The sequence below is a fragment of the Pezoporus flaviventris genome, unplaced genomic scaffold (assembly GCF_033815535.1).
Source record: "Pezoporus flaviventris isolate CSIRO_AGI_PZ_B2104156 unplaced genomic scaffold, CSIRO_AGI_Pfla_v1 ptg000007l, whole genome shotgun sequence".
Taxonomy (NCBI): Eukaryota; Metazoa; Chordata; class Aves; order Psittaciformes; family Psittacidae; genus Pezoporus; species Pezoporus flaviventris.
The window spans coordinates 34424480-34436641 of NW_026892555.1; the positions used below are offsets into that span (position 1 = coordinate 34424480).

Genomic DNA, 12162 nt, shown 5'->3' on the forward strand with positions numbered 1-12162 from the left:
AAATAAAAGCCATCGAGCTCTGCTCAAATCTGGTTGCTTTGCAGATCAGTTCACTTAAAATTCCTCAATTGTAAAGGGAGGAGGGGGGGAAAAAGTACACGATGGCCCCACAACAGCTGAAAATAACTTTAGTTGGCTCTACCATTAACAACAACAAAGAATGCTTCACCTTCTTTCATCACCGGTGTCACGGTCAAGAACATACTGAGTTAGAGATGGCAAGCATTTGACAATCACACCACAAAATGGACAAAACACTATTTACAGGAGACAACTGTAATTACTAAGACAGATGAGGCCACTAGCACCCTTGAAAAGACTTGTGAGAAGTGCATTTTCTGTAAATCGTTTTCAGAACATTGCAGGGCTACATGGCCACCTAACAAATATAACGCTCAGGAAGTGAGTGGTTCCCAATAAAGAAAAAAAAAAGCCAGAAAATCTATCCAAAGTTTACAAAGCATAAGAACACTAAACAATCTTACCTGGTTTTATTTAATATTGTTTGTTACTTCAGGGGAGAAACCTAAGCTGAATCACTGGACCTAATTTTGATGTATCTCAGCCATGACATTTAGATAGTAAATGCATATTTACCACCACAGTTGACAGCTCTTACCTCTCCCAACAGCATGGACAACTGATGGACCAAAGCCCCGGATTTGGAATCCAAGTCCATCTGCAGAATCAGGAATCTTCACTGTCCTGATACAAGCAAAGATTCAAAAGGAATGTAGAAAAGGTAACATTTTGTTATTTAATATAAAGGTAGATATATAAATATATATATTATATATTGATATATCTAAATGTATCAATATAAAGCAGTAAGTAGGTTTACAAGAGCACAGGACATTTTCGTTCAATTCACAGTTTCAGACTGAGCAGGATCCGCTTACAGATACTCTGCACCACTGACATGAGAAATAAGAGCAAGCTGAGATACTGAAACACAATACTATTTCACAGGTAAATTCAATATGCCAATTACGACCAAAGCATGTGATTCGGGCAAACTGCCACAGCACAGCAACACTGAAAGCCCTTGGAAGACAGGGAGTCTCTCAGTCAAGAGGGCAAAGCCCGGGGACCACAGATCATGCAAGGCCTTGTCAGATAAGCTGCAGAAGATTGCAAAGACTAGATCCATAGCACAATTTGTTAACATCTAAAAGTGAGTACTTGATGAGTTTTACTGGGAAAGTATTTGGTGCAATTCTTCCAGGCAGCTATGTCAAATCTGAGGTTTGTCAAGCAAGAATTGCCTACTACTGTTCTTGTAATTCACAAGCACATTGTATTACACTCCTGCTAACCTAAGTGCAATAGTAATAAACCTACTGAAACATGACCAACAAAAACAGTTCTTAGAACCAAAATTCACATCTACTCCTTAAAATGAAGCCCTGAGCTCACCCAAAGTAAGCCAGCATATCCACATGATATCAGCTCGAGTTCCAGAAAAAGCAACAGAGCTGCATTACCCCCATCAGAGCTAGTCAGGTCATGTGTAACAGTCCACTGATTTAGCTTTGCAGCCTTTACTTCCAGAGCCAGCTCTGTTATTATTTCAAGGATCTCTGCCCCAAGCTCTATTTTCCAGTGCAACTCAAATTGATGATGGAAAGTGATTTAAAATACATTTGGACTTTAATAAACTTGATTTGCAGATATTATGTTGAATAATATAATTGCATCATTTCTTGTACTTTCATTTTTTTCTGGTATACATAATGTTTAGCATTTGGAGACAATCGTCAGCACAGGTGAGATCCAAAACCCACTAAAGTCTATGAAACTTAAAAAAAATTACAATATTCTTGAGATTAACGGATTTTCATCTGAAATATTTTCGTAAGTATAGAATCATGTAGTATATATTATATACTAATGAAGGTTGATGCAATCTATACAGTTTCATTCTGAAAATGCTTTTGGAACATTCTGATGAGCTATGAAAGACCATCACTGGCAGTTTTAACCTAAGAATTTAGGAGAGAACTTTCTCTTCTGCCAACATAGTTGTGCGAGTGGCAGAAGCAGGCAGCACTGAGAAACAAATTCTTCAACTCGTCTGAACTCCTCATTCACTAGATTACCTCTGTCAACCTTGAAATTCACCCACATTTTCATGAGAAATTAAACAAAGATCTACATTAAAGAAAGGGCAAGATATGCCTTTTATACTTGCTCCAACACTCTCAACTACTCATTTGGGGAATTTTTCTTATTGCTGCTTTTGTTTGTTTGTCTGGGGTGCCACTGCATTTCTCAAGACACCCTTGCTTATTAATACAAGAAACACGTCTCCATTCTACTGCTGAACCAGAGCCATTTCCAAGGCACTCTCTGTGTGCTACCTGGTAAGAGAGAATGGTTCCTCCTTACCCAGCAAAATTTGATCAAAATTACTTCTGACCACTGTTTCTTACTTTCCTCTTTATTTGGTATGTATAAACTAGTAATAACTACATTAACTTCATTAACAGACCTGTGCTCATTTACATATTTACTGAGCCCAGACATCAGTCCTCACTTTGTATTTCTTTTAAGTAACAAAAATGGCATTCAGGTAGGAATGGTCACAACTGTGTACAGAAATACCTCTGCTACATAAAGATGCGGAGCTGTTTACTTGCTCCTGCTGTTTACACAACCAGCACACATGCTGAAGAGGCCTGTTAGATCAGAGAGTCTGACTTCTGGCAAACCAGCAACTAATCTCCAGGCAGAAGAACTTGTTTAATAAACACAGTGAGAGATAAGTGATCAAAACTGCCCATTACAGTCTAGGAAACTTCATTTACACTTGCGGTTCCTGCATGTATTTAAAGTAGCAGAGACGATGATCTAAAGCACTTGTGTTTTTCTTATCCTAACTAACGTAATAAAACAAAATCAAAGCAGATCAAATTGCTTGACTTTGCAAAGTCAGATTAGACACAGCATTTAAAATAACTTTACAGTAGTACTCTCTGAAACTCCACTGGTCTTTTAAAATTCACTTCAACTGTGGTTCATAAAAATTCCCCCAAAGGAATGATAACTTACTCCCGTGGTTTAGTGCTCACAAGAACCCGCAGGGGTTTTCTACTGTTTAAACATGCTTTCAGGAAGCAATCCACTTCACTGAAGGGTCGCAGAAAAACCAGGTCGCCGTTAATGGCAAAGATTTTTTTCCCAACTTCCAAGCCTGCCAACTAGAAAACAATGATAGTTGTGTATATATTTGCTTTTTATAACCATAATGTTTTCTGCTGCTGTCATGCAACCCCAATAGGAATAATGACATGCACGCTGCTTTTACATTCTTTATGCTTCGTTCATATATCACGCACAAAAGACTTAAACCATAAAACACTTCTAGAACTGGTTAAATTGACTTGAAAGGTACATTAAACACTCATTCTGAAGAGACCTAAATACAAGACTTGGCCTTAATCAAGATTTTATGATAGTATTAAAATATCAGTTAGTATTTGGAATAGCTAACACAACAGCTTTCCTTGAGACAATTTACTTTTTTATGACGCTACCTAATTTGTCCATCCATCATTCTCCAAAGGACCTAAAGCTTCTTTTCATAAAGACCTGATTACTATTCCAGTAAGTGAATATGTATTAAGTTCCAAAGCAAAAAAAAAAAATAATCCTTAAATATTTCATGGTCTTTGAGCCAATGGTATCACAAGCCAAATTGCTCACAGGTTTTAAACTGTGGTCTAACAAAAAAGGAACTGTAACTAGTTAGATGGCAGGAGTACCCAACTGCAGGTCAGGGCACAGACTAAACCATAGCACCATCTGAGATCATGGCAGAATATGACTGCTAGAAATCATCCTATATAGCACTGTGACTGTATTATATTATTGATTTGCTATATCTTTTTTTACCTTACATTTCTATGCAACCATGAGATTTAGAAAGGCTTGAAATCTGTGTCCAAATTTTTTATCTCATGGAAGAGACTCATTCTTTATCTTTACAGGTACAGAGACTCCCATGCAGTTCAACAGAATGTGAAATTACTCAAAGAGCATCTAAAACAAACAGAAAGGCTGTAGCTGTTTCATTCAGATTCTCAAATTCTAGACTTCATCCAAAGCTTGATACATCCTTTATTATGAAATATATCTAGTGCAACTCACAGACTAGCTCTATACTCAGTTTACACTCTACCAAAATTGTTTATTCCACTCATGATCAATGTCATCACTGGAATATTATAAAATGTATAAAAATAAAATGACCAATTTTGTATCACCACTCAATATGACAATTTACCTGAGCAGAAAGTAAGTGTTGATAATGGTCAGAGCAGCATTTTAAACAAAACCAAATCAAAAGAAGGGAAAAGGAAGATTCATAACCACAGTTTTCTTGGAAAGTTATCATTGTTACCTTCTACTACCATAGATTTTCCCCACTGATGTACAAAACATACACCTGTGATCAAGTGAATAAAACAGGGATAATTTATAATACTTGATACCTCAGCATTTGATCCTTTCTCCACCACTTTAATAATTGGCACCTTATTTTTATCTTCTAAACCAAAACCATAGGTGCCTTCATTAGATTTAATCTGAAAAATAAAATCGTTCAAAATACTGTTCAGCAAGGCATGAAGAACAGCTAAAGGACATCCCCATTAAACAAATACACACAGTGCTAATTTATTGTCACTACAATCAGTTTCTTCACTCATCAAAGCATACAATCCTTGGGTTTCACTCACCAGTAATGACTTGGCTATGACATTTTCCACTACTTTCAGATCATGTTTCATGAGTCTGTGCTTCATATTTGACCCTTCCATTTCTTCGTCCGCATAAAAACGAAACAGCAGTGGTTCATCTTTAAATTCACTTTTCTCTAACACTGTATGATGCAACACCACATGTATTAATGACTTTCATAAACCATAAAATACTGAACATGCATACACCTATTAAATTCCAGCAAACTATTTCTGCACGTGAATCCAGGGAAATACTGATTTTTAACATAAACAAGTATTTTTATTTGGATCCATTACAGACAGGTATCATTAAGCTCATTTTCAACCCCAACATCTGGATTTCACCAAGCTGAGGAAGACATATTAGCTTGAAATGGTTTTAGTGAAAATGCCAAGCACAAGGTTTCTTCCTAAAAAGGATTTAAAAACGTGGGTTTGAAAAGTTCTTATGGATAGCTGCTGGAGATGCTCAGCACCAAGTTCTAGCACTCTCCAGGTGGTGAAGGATGGCAGGTTCAGTATTAGAAATGTGTTTGGTGGGAATGCGGAAGCAACTAGAACAGCAAGCGGACGCAGTCTGGATGTTTAAAAGTGCAAGGAAAAAGAATGAACAGTGCCAGAGAGGACTAAGCTAAACAAGCTGATAAGAAAATGATTTCTTCCTCTTTTCATTTCAGTAAATGACCTACTCCTTGAATCCTTTCACTGAAATCTTCCCTCTGATGGTATTAAATTTGACCTTGTTCACCTCATTTTTTGTTCTGCACATATCTTTGCTCTCGTCTTCCTTCTTTGTTCACTACTGCCCTTATGATTTTCTCATTTTTCTACACTCCACTCACTCCACTTTCTCCTATTGTCACCACTTCAGCTTTTTCTAAAGGTCATGCTCCTCCATTCATTCCCAAAAAAACATCTCCTTTCTTTCCTATGTGTTTCCTAATTTTTTTATCATCTCATCTGTGCCAACATGTATTACCTGATTAAGAAACTTCTTTCAGAGTGGCTCATAAAACCAACACACACACACACACATTATTCAGAGGATGAATTCCTCAGTGCGTGCTATAAAACTGACTGAAAATAATTTTCAGAGTATACAATAGCTTTTTTTTTTCTTTGAAGATTGTAGCATAGATCTCTTCAGCAATACAATGAAAGAACTTCCTATCCCTTCTGTAATATCTTTACCAGCCCTTGCATTTCCTTTCAACTATGTAGATAGCATTAAATGAAAGGTAAGCATAGCTTGCACAGAATGTATTTACTTACCATGGTGCATAAACCCATTATCACAAAGAGCTACACCGAATATCATAGCTTCCTCCCTCGTCCGGCAATCCCCCTGTTAAACCATAGCAGATTTTTTTCATTTACTTTAATATAGCGTCAAAACACACAATAGCATAAACTCACAGGGTTGGCAATGGTTGTAGATGGTATTTACCACACACACACCTTTATATACACATTTATTGCACACATACTAAACAGTATATACATGCTTATCATAAAACCATAGAATAGTTTGGGTTGGAAGGGACCTTTACATGGTATATATCTTTACAGTTACAAATAAAGATGTAAACATTTTAGCAACACTGCATTCCCCGTAAAAATTTAATATAATAGAATGTAAAAGTGTCAAAGTTTTTAACTTTTATCTTGTAAAACTGGTGCATGTTGACTGAGTGAACAGGATACCCTGTTCTTGTTCCTAGTTTGCTTAAAATAAAACAGAACTAATGACTGAAAATTACTCTTGTCCATCTAGTTAGTAATTCAGAGTTTTCAGAGACTATCCATTTCATTTTAAGCCATGAACAGTTACAAAACTAAGTCTCATTAAAACATTTAAATTGCATGTAAGAAAGATAAGCACAAAAGGAATAAACAGCATGTCTGATTACAGCCGATTTCAGTTACTTTACTAGTTTAAGAGGAACATTAACATTTACATGTGCCCTTCTAACTAATCTTACACAAAGCGTCTGCATGTTATTCTGCTTAAGACATCGTTACCTTTCAACTTAGAATTTAAATGAAAAACATAAATCCAAAGGTGTATACTTGCCTGTGCAATCAACCAGTCTATGAGTTTGTTAGCCATGACCACAGATTTGTAGGTTCTCAAGTGATAATCCTTATCCCTGTTCAAAATGAAAAAGAAAAATCAAACGAAAACTCAAAAGAGCCTAAAATACTTGCATTTTATAAACAATTTAGTGCAAGCATGAACTGAGAATTTTGTAATGGTTCAGAAGTTGCCTCTGGGGTAAAAGAGCAAGTCAAACCTTTTAGTATAGAAAGAAAGGAGGAGGCTTACTTATCTTGCTTGGGCAATAATGTCACTGGAGTATAAAGGCACATGGGACTCTCCAAAGGAGGTAATGGAGTGTTAGTAAATATGCAGTCAGTATATAAGCATATCAATCGGGACCTACAAGGTTCTAAAACTCTAAAAAAAGGTCATACTGAACGGAGTCTGTAGTCATTTAATGATTCAGTTATGCTTTTTGTCTTTATAGCCCTTCAGTTTTGTTTGATTATTCCCAAGAGACCAGTCTTCAAAGGATGGGTTAGGTTCCTGCATTCAAACACAGTATCTTCAGATTACATACTTCTTCCATTTCACTCTTTTAAGGATTTCCCAATTTGACTCACCTAATTACTGGGGTAAACAGACTGTGAAGGCGACAGTACAATCGTACACCCTGTTAAAGAGAAAGATGAGGTTAGTTAGCCACACAACAGAGAACATAAAAGGAATGGGTGCAGTAAGGAAGCCTATATTTATATAGTAAAAAGCTCTGTTCAAATCTCTATATATTTTCATGTGCCAACAAGTAGTATTTCCAGACAAAAATACTGACAAATAAATTATGAAAAAGAAAACATTTCTAATCTAAACTTTACTGAGACACATGCAAAAAGGCTTAGCTTTAAGGTAGCATTAAAAAATTCTGAAGGTATAGTACATTGAAAGAAACATAGACAAAACCTGAAAGACACAGCAATGTTTCCATGCATTAACATTTTTGCAATCACTGGTTGCTATTCTACACACAAAGTAACAATTTAAGATAAAACCCTTGCACTCGATTATATGCATCAATTTATTTACAAATTTAAATTATAAATAACCAATAAACTTAAAAAGTGCAAAAAGGTTCAAAGATTTGAATTTTTTTCAATTAAAAACATAGGGCATTTGTAGGAGTTAAGAAACTACTATCGGAAAACTTTTTTAAAAAAGAAATTGACTTAGTATTACTTAGCAGACTATCAAAAAACAATTTATAACCTGCAAGAACAACCATGCATAACAATTAAAAGTTATGTCAAAATAGATTCCATCCTATGTTCCTATGCCTTGTAGCTCAGTATTGAGAAGATTCTTTTAGATATACCTTGCATTAAGAAATACTAGCAGAAAAGTAAATAACACTATAATGTAATACCCAAAAGCTGACATTTTCTACCACCTCAAATTCATGAAAGTTTGAATATTAATGAGTTTAAAGGCAACCTTCTTCAATCATTTTAGGATTCTATGCTTATGCCCAGTAGTGCGGACAGCACTACCTATCTGTGTTTAAACATCTATATGACTGCAGATCTACCACCTCGTTAAGGCACTAACAAATGACACTCAGATTTAAGAGAAAAATCAAAACCAATTTTCCACATGTAGCTTCATATCTATTAAAATGGACTGAAAAATACAATAGCCCGAAACGCCAGCTCCACCCATAAACATGGCATATGAAAACATTAAATAATAAAACCAACAAACCCAACAAACTTTAATTTTGCATTTAAAATGCATAATAGCAAGCCAAAATCTTACCTTACAAACAGCAAACTGAATTGGATTCACATAAAAATAGAGACAGGCAAGCATGAAGGGATGTTTTTTACGCTAGCATAACATTTTACATTATTTTTCAAGCAGAACCTCCATTTCTGATGTGTTCTTCCTAATAACAGCAAGTATTCTAACCTGTACCTTAGAAATCACATCCTGCATCTCATTTCTGGGGTAGTATGTTCCATCATCATATCGGAATCTGTACAGCATGTGTTCAGGTTTGAACTGGTGCTTATCTGTAACTGAATTAAAAAAAAAAGTTAAAATAATTATTTATCGTTAGATGATTTTCTGGAGAAATAAAGAAGAAAGAAGTGGGCCAGCATCATTTCATCTAATAACAGCCAATTACACAGCAACTGGTTGACTTCAGACGGGGAGGTCAGGAAGCCCAATTAGATCATTTTCCTTAAGTTCCTTTATGTGACTGGTGATGATATTTCTCACAATGTTAAAGTAGTTTAGAACAAACCAATTTCAACTTACAGGGCAAAGAATTCAGAAAGACAAAGAGATAGGGAACAACCTGAAAAACTAGGTACTCAAATCTTTCTAGCTTTCATCACTTTTGCAAAGCTTTATCAACAAAATAACCAAATAAAGCTTCTTTTGCAACTGTTTGTATTATTTTTCCACATGATTCTCTGTTTTAATTCTGTGGAGGCCAATCTCGGATGAGTAAAGACACACATCTGACCAGTCCTGCCCTGGAGAGAAAAGGGAGAGTGAACATCTTTGTCTATATAGAGCCAGCTGAAGGTCTTAAGCACAAGAGACCAGCAATCATTTTGAAGGTGTTGATAATCCATTTCCCCAAAGACTTCTGAAAAAGGATCTTAACAGATGAATTTCCAGAAATTCACAACATTCCAGCAACAAACCCCACAACTTCAAGTGTTTTGTCAAAACAGTCATACCACATGATACAAAACACCTGGAAACAGGTGTTTTCCTTCTGAAAAACAGCTGATTTATTTGATGGCTGAGGACAGCACTAGGACTAGCACTATCCTAGCATAATTATCTTGTATTAATTGCTGTTTTGCTTGCAGAAATAAGTTTTAATTTTGAAACTAAAGGAGAGTACTGTAATGTCTCCATTAATCAGAGTAACAGGCCTGATAGTGTTAGGCAATTCTTCTGTGTATGCCTTCCTACACCAAGTGATTAAACCATCATACATTATTTTCTTCAGAAAACGTAGTTAGGCATCATAAACTTTGTATAGTAAGGTGCCTTCTGTCTGCACTGTTTTTCATGCCCCTTCAACCTCTTCAGTATCTCCACACATCATCTGATGCATAAACATAAAAACTGGACTTCAGTGGTTTCACCAGTGTCATGTGCCAGAGCAAAGTAACTTCTCTACCTGTATTTGATGTATCTACTAATAGTAAAGCCCATGACACTATTCCGATTGCCTTGAACTGATGGTTCACACTAATGTGGTTATTCAAAATAACCCCTAAGATCTTTTACATGTCATTGATTATCGGTAAATCAGATATGGACTACAGAATTTTCACATGTAATGCCTACTATGAGTATCCAACTGAATTTTAATGGATTTCAATCATTTTGACTTGGCGGGGGGGGGGGGGGGGGGGGGGTGGTGGTGGAGAGAAGGCATCTTCTAGTCCTGTAATTAAAAAAAAAAAAAATTAAAAAATCATACTGTTGAAGAAAAAACCATATTCTACTATATCAACACACAGTACGAGTGTTTTAAACCAGCAACTACATAAAATAGAAAAAACACCACCAGGACGGTATTGCATAAGGCCAAATTGCTCATCACCATTACAGAGACGTGCTGAGAGGGTACCAGGACTACAAAGCACCTTTTCTTTCTTACATGCCAATGACAAGCAGAGCAGGCCATGTCCTCAGAGGAACACAAGCATCGCTGTCTTTGCAGCGCCTACTTACATAGAGTGCACCAGAAACTAAGGGAACAGGTCCACAGAGCTGACACATCCTGAATTTCAAACACTTAAAGCTGATAAAAGGCTGCATTACCATTAAAATAAGGAACCTCAGGTTGTTCTGCATGTCATTCCCAACAATATACCTATATTTTGTGTTGGGATAGATATTTATATGTCACAGACTAAGAAAAGGGAACTAATCCAGGTGTAAACCTTTTTTTTTCTTTTTCGGGCCAAGGTAGTTTTGACTCAGATCAGTACACCAGTCCAAGAACCTGCATAACTACATAAATACTTATTCATTTTAAAACTATCTGATACTCAGATTATCTTTGTAACTACTAAGCTCCTTACTGCCTTGAGAGGAAGCTTCTATCTAATAATCAGTGGCAAGTGACTGGACAAAATATCTCAGCCTGATGGCTGATAGAAGTAATTTCAGATATTAGAGAATACCACCACATGGATTTAAAATAGCAACAGATAAACGGATTTTTCCCATTCGCAAAACTGGTGGAGAAGAGAAATACAAAACAAAAATGAAAATAAAAAAACGAATTTTGTACTTGCAAGAGTTCGCACACCAGGAACTAAAACAATGCCCGTACCACATGGTTCTGTCCTTACTAAAATGAAGCCGCACAGTGAAAATAATGCCCAGCAGAGTGAATATGTGAAGTTTAACAAAGCCCTCTGTAACATTTGCAATGTAAATAACAGCCAAACTTTCTTTCTCCCTTGCTCCCTCTGTGAAAACAGATGGTTCATTCAACTTTATTTTAGGAATTCTGTTTTCACTGAACCACAGCTGGATCCACTATTCAGAGTGGCACGTCTGGCTCACATTTCTATGCTCTAATATAATTACCCTTTTATCTCATGAAATTACACAATATTCATTTAACTCTCTATTGTGAAAGTCTATGGGTGTATTTGGGATATAAATTATAAGATCATGAGAAGAATCTCTGGCAACAGAATCATTCAATTGAAAACTATTCTCTGTGTACAGTAAACATAATAGCATCTGACATTTGAATGATGGTGGAGGAAAATCATGTAGACTGACATTAAAGGATGAAAGACTACATGACTACTGATGTATAACCTTAATGTTTTTCCTCCTACTCTGTGAGTGTTTAAAATGCATACAGCTAAGTGGCACTCTGTTACTCCTGCTTTCTTTTCAGTCAAGGTCACTGAAAATATCATGGCAAAGAACTTAAAAATTAATTGCTGGCTGAAGCATAGAAGACTTAAAATGCAATTCAGCATAAAAGTATCAATTCTAGTAACTGCACAATGTAGTGAAAATAAGGAAGGCCTTAACACTCAAAAGACTAAACTGTTGGGTCCAGGTTGGATTCCACCAGCTCCTCTTGTAATACCTAACACATAAGCAGGCATATTTATCAATAGCCAACTGTGACTCACTCTCTTCTCTAATTCTTAGTTCAACATGTATCCCCAGAAAGCCTGGCCTTAATAAAAGGTTTAAATCCTTACAAGCAGTTCTCTGTTCCCCAGAATTTATTTTTGCTTACAAGAGAAGAGCAACATTTCTGTGTGATGTTGTGCTCCCAAAACCATAAATGTAATCTGATTAAATTAATGGAGCCTC

General features: G+C 36.1%; 1 protein-coding gene across 1 annotated transcript in view; it reads right to left on the reverse strand.

Annotated features, from left to right (window-relative positions):
• Nucleotides 1–12162, reverse strand: part of PREX2 (phosphatidylinositol-3,4,5-trisphosphate dependent Rac exchange factor 2) — a 173101-nt gene that overhangs the window by 85939 nt on the left and 75000 nt on the right. Inside the window, exons 13-20 of the mRNA XM_061448322.1 lie at nt 8752–8855; nt 7407–7456; nt 6817–6892; nt 6015–6087; nt 4740–4882; nt 4494–4586; nt 3052–3200; nt 620–705 (exon numbers count right to left, since the gene is read on the reverse strand). Of these exons, the coding sequence (XP_061304306.1) occupies nt 620–705; nt 3052–3200; nt 4494–4586; nt 4740–4882; nt 6015–6087; nt 6817–6892; nt 7407–7456; nt 8752–8855 (774 nt within the window). The remainder of the gene's footprint in view (nt 1–619; nt 706–3051; nt 3201–4493; nt 4587–4739; nt 4883–6014; nt 6088–6816; nt 6893–7406; nt 7457–8751; nt 8856–12162) is intronic.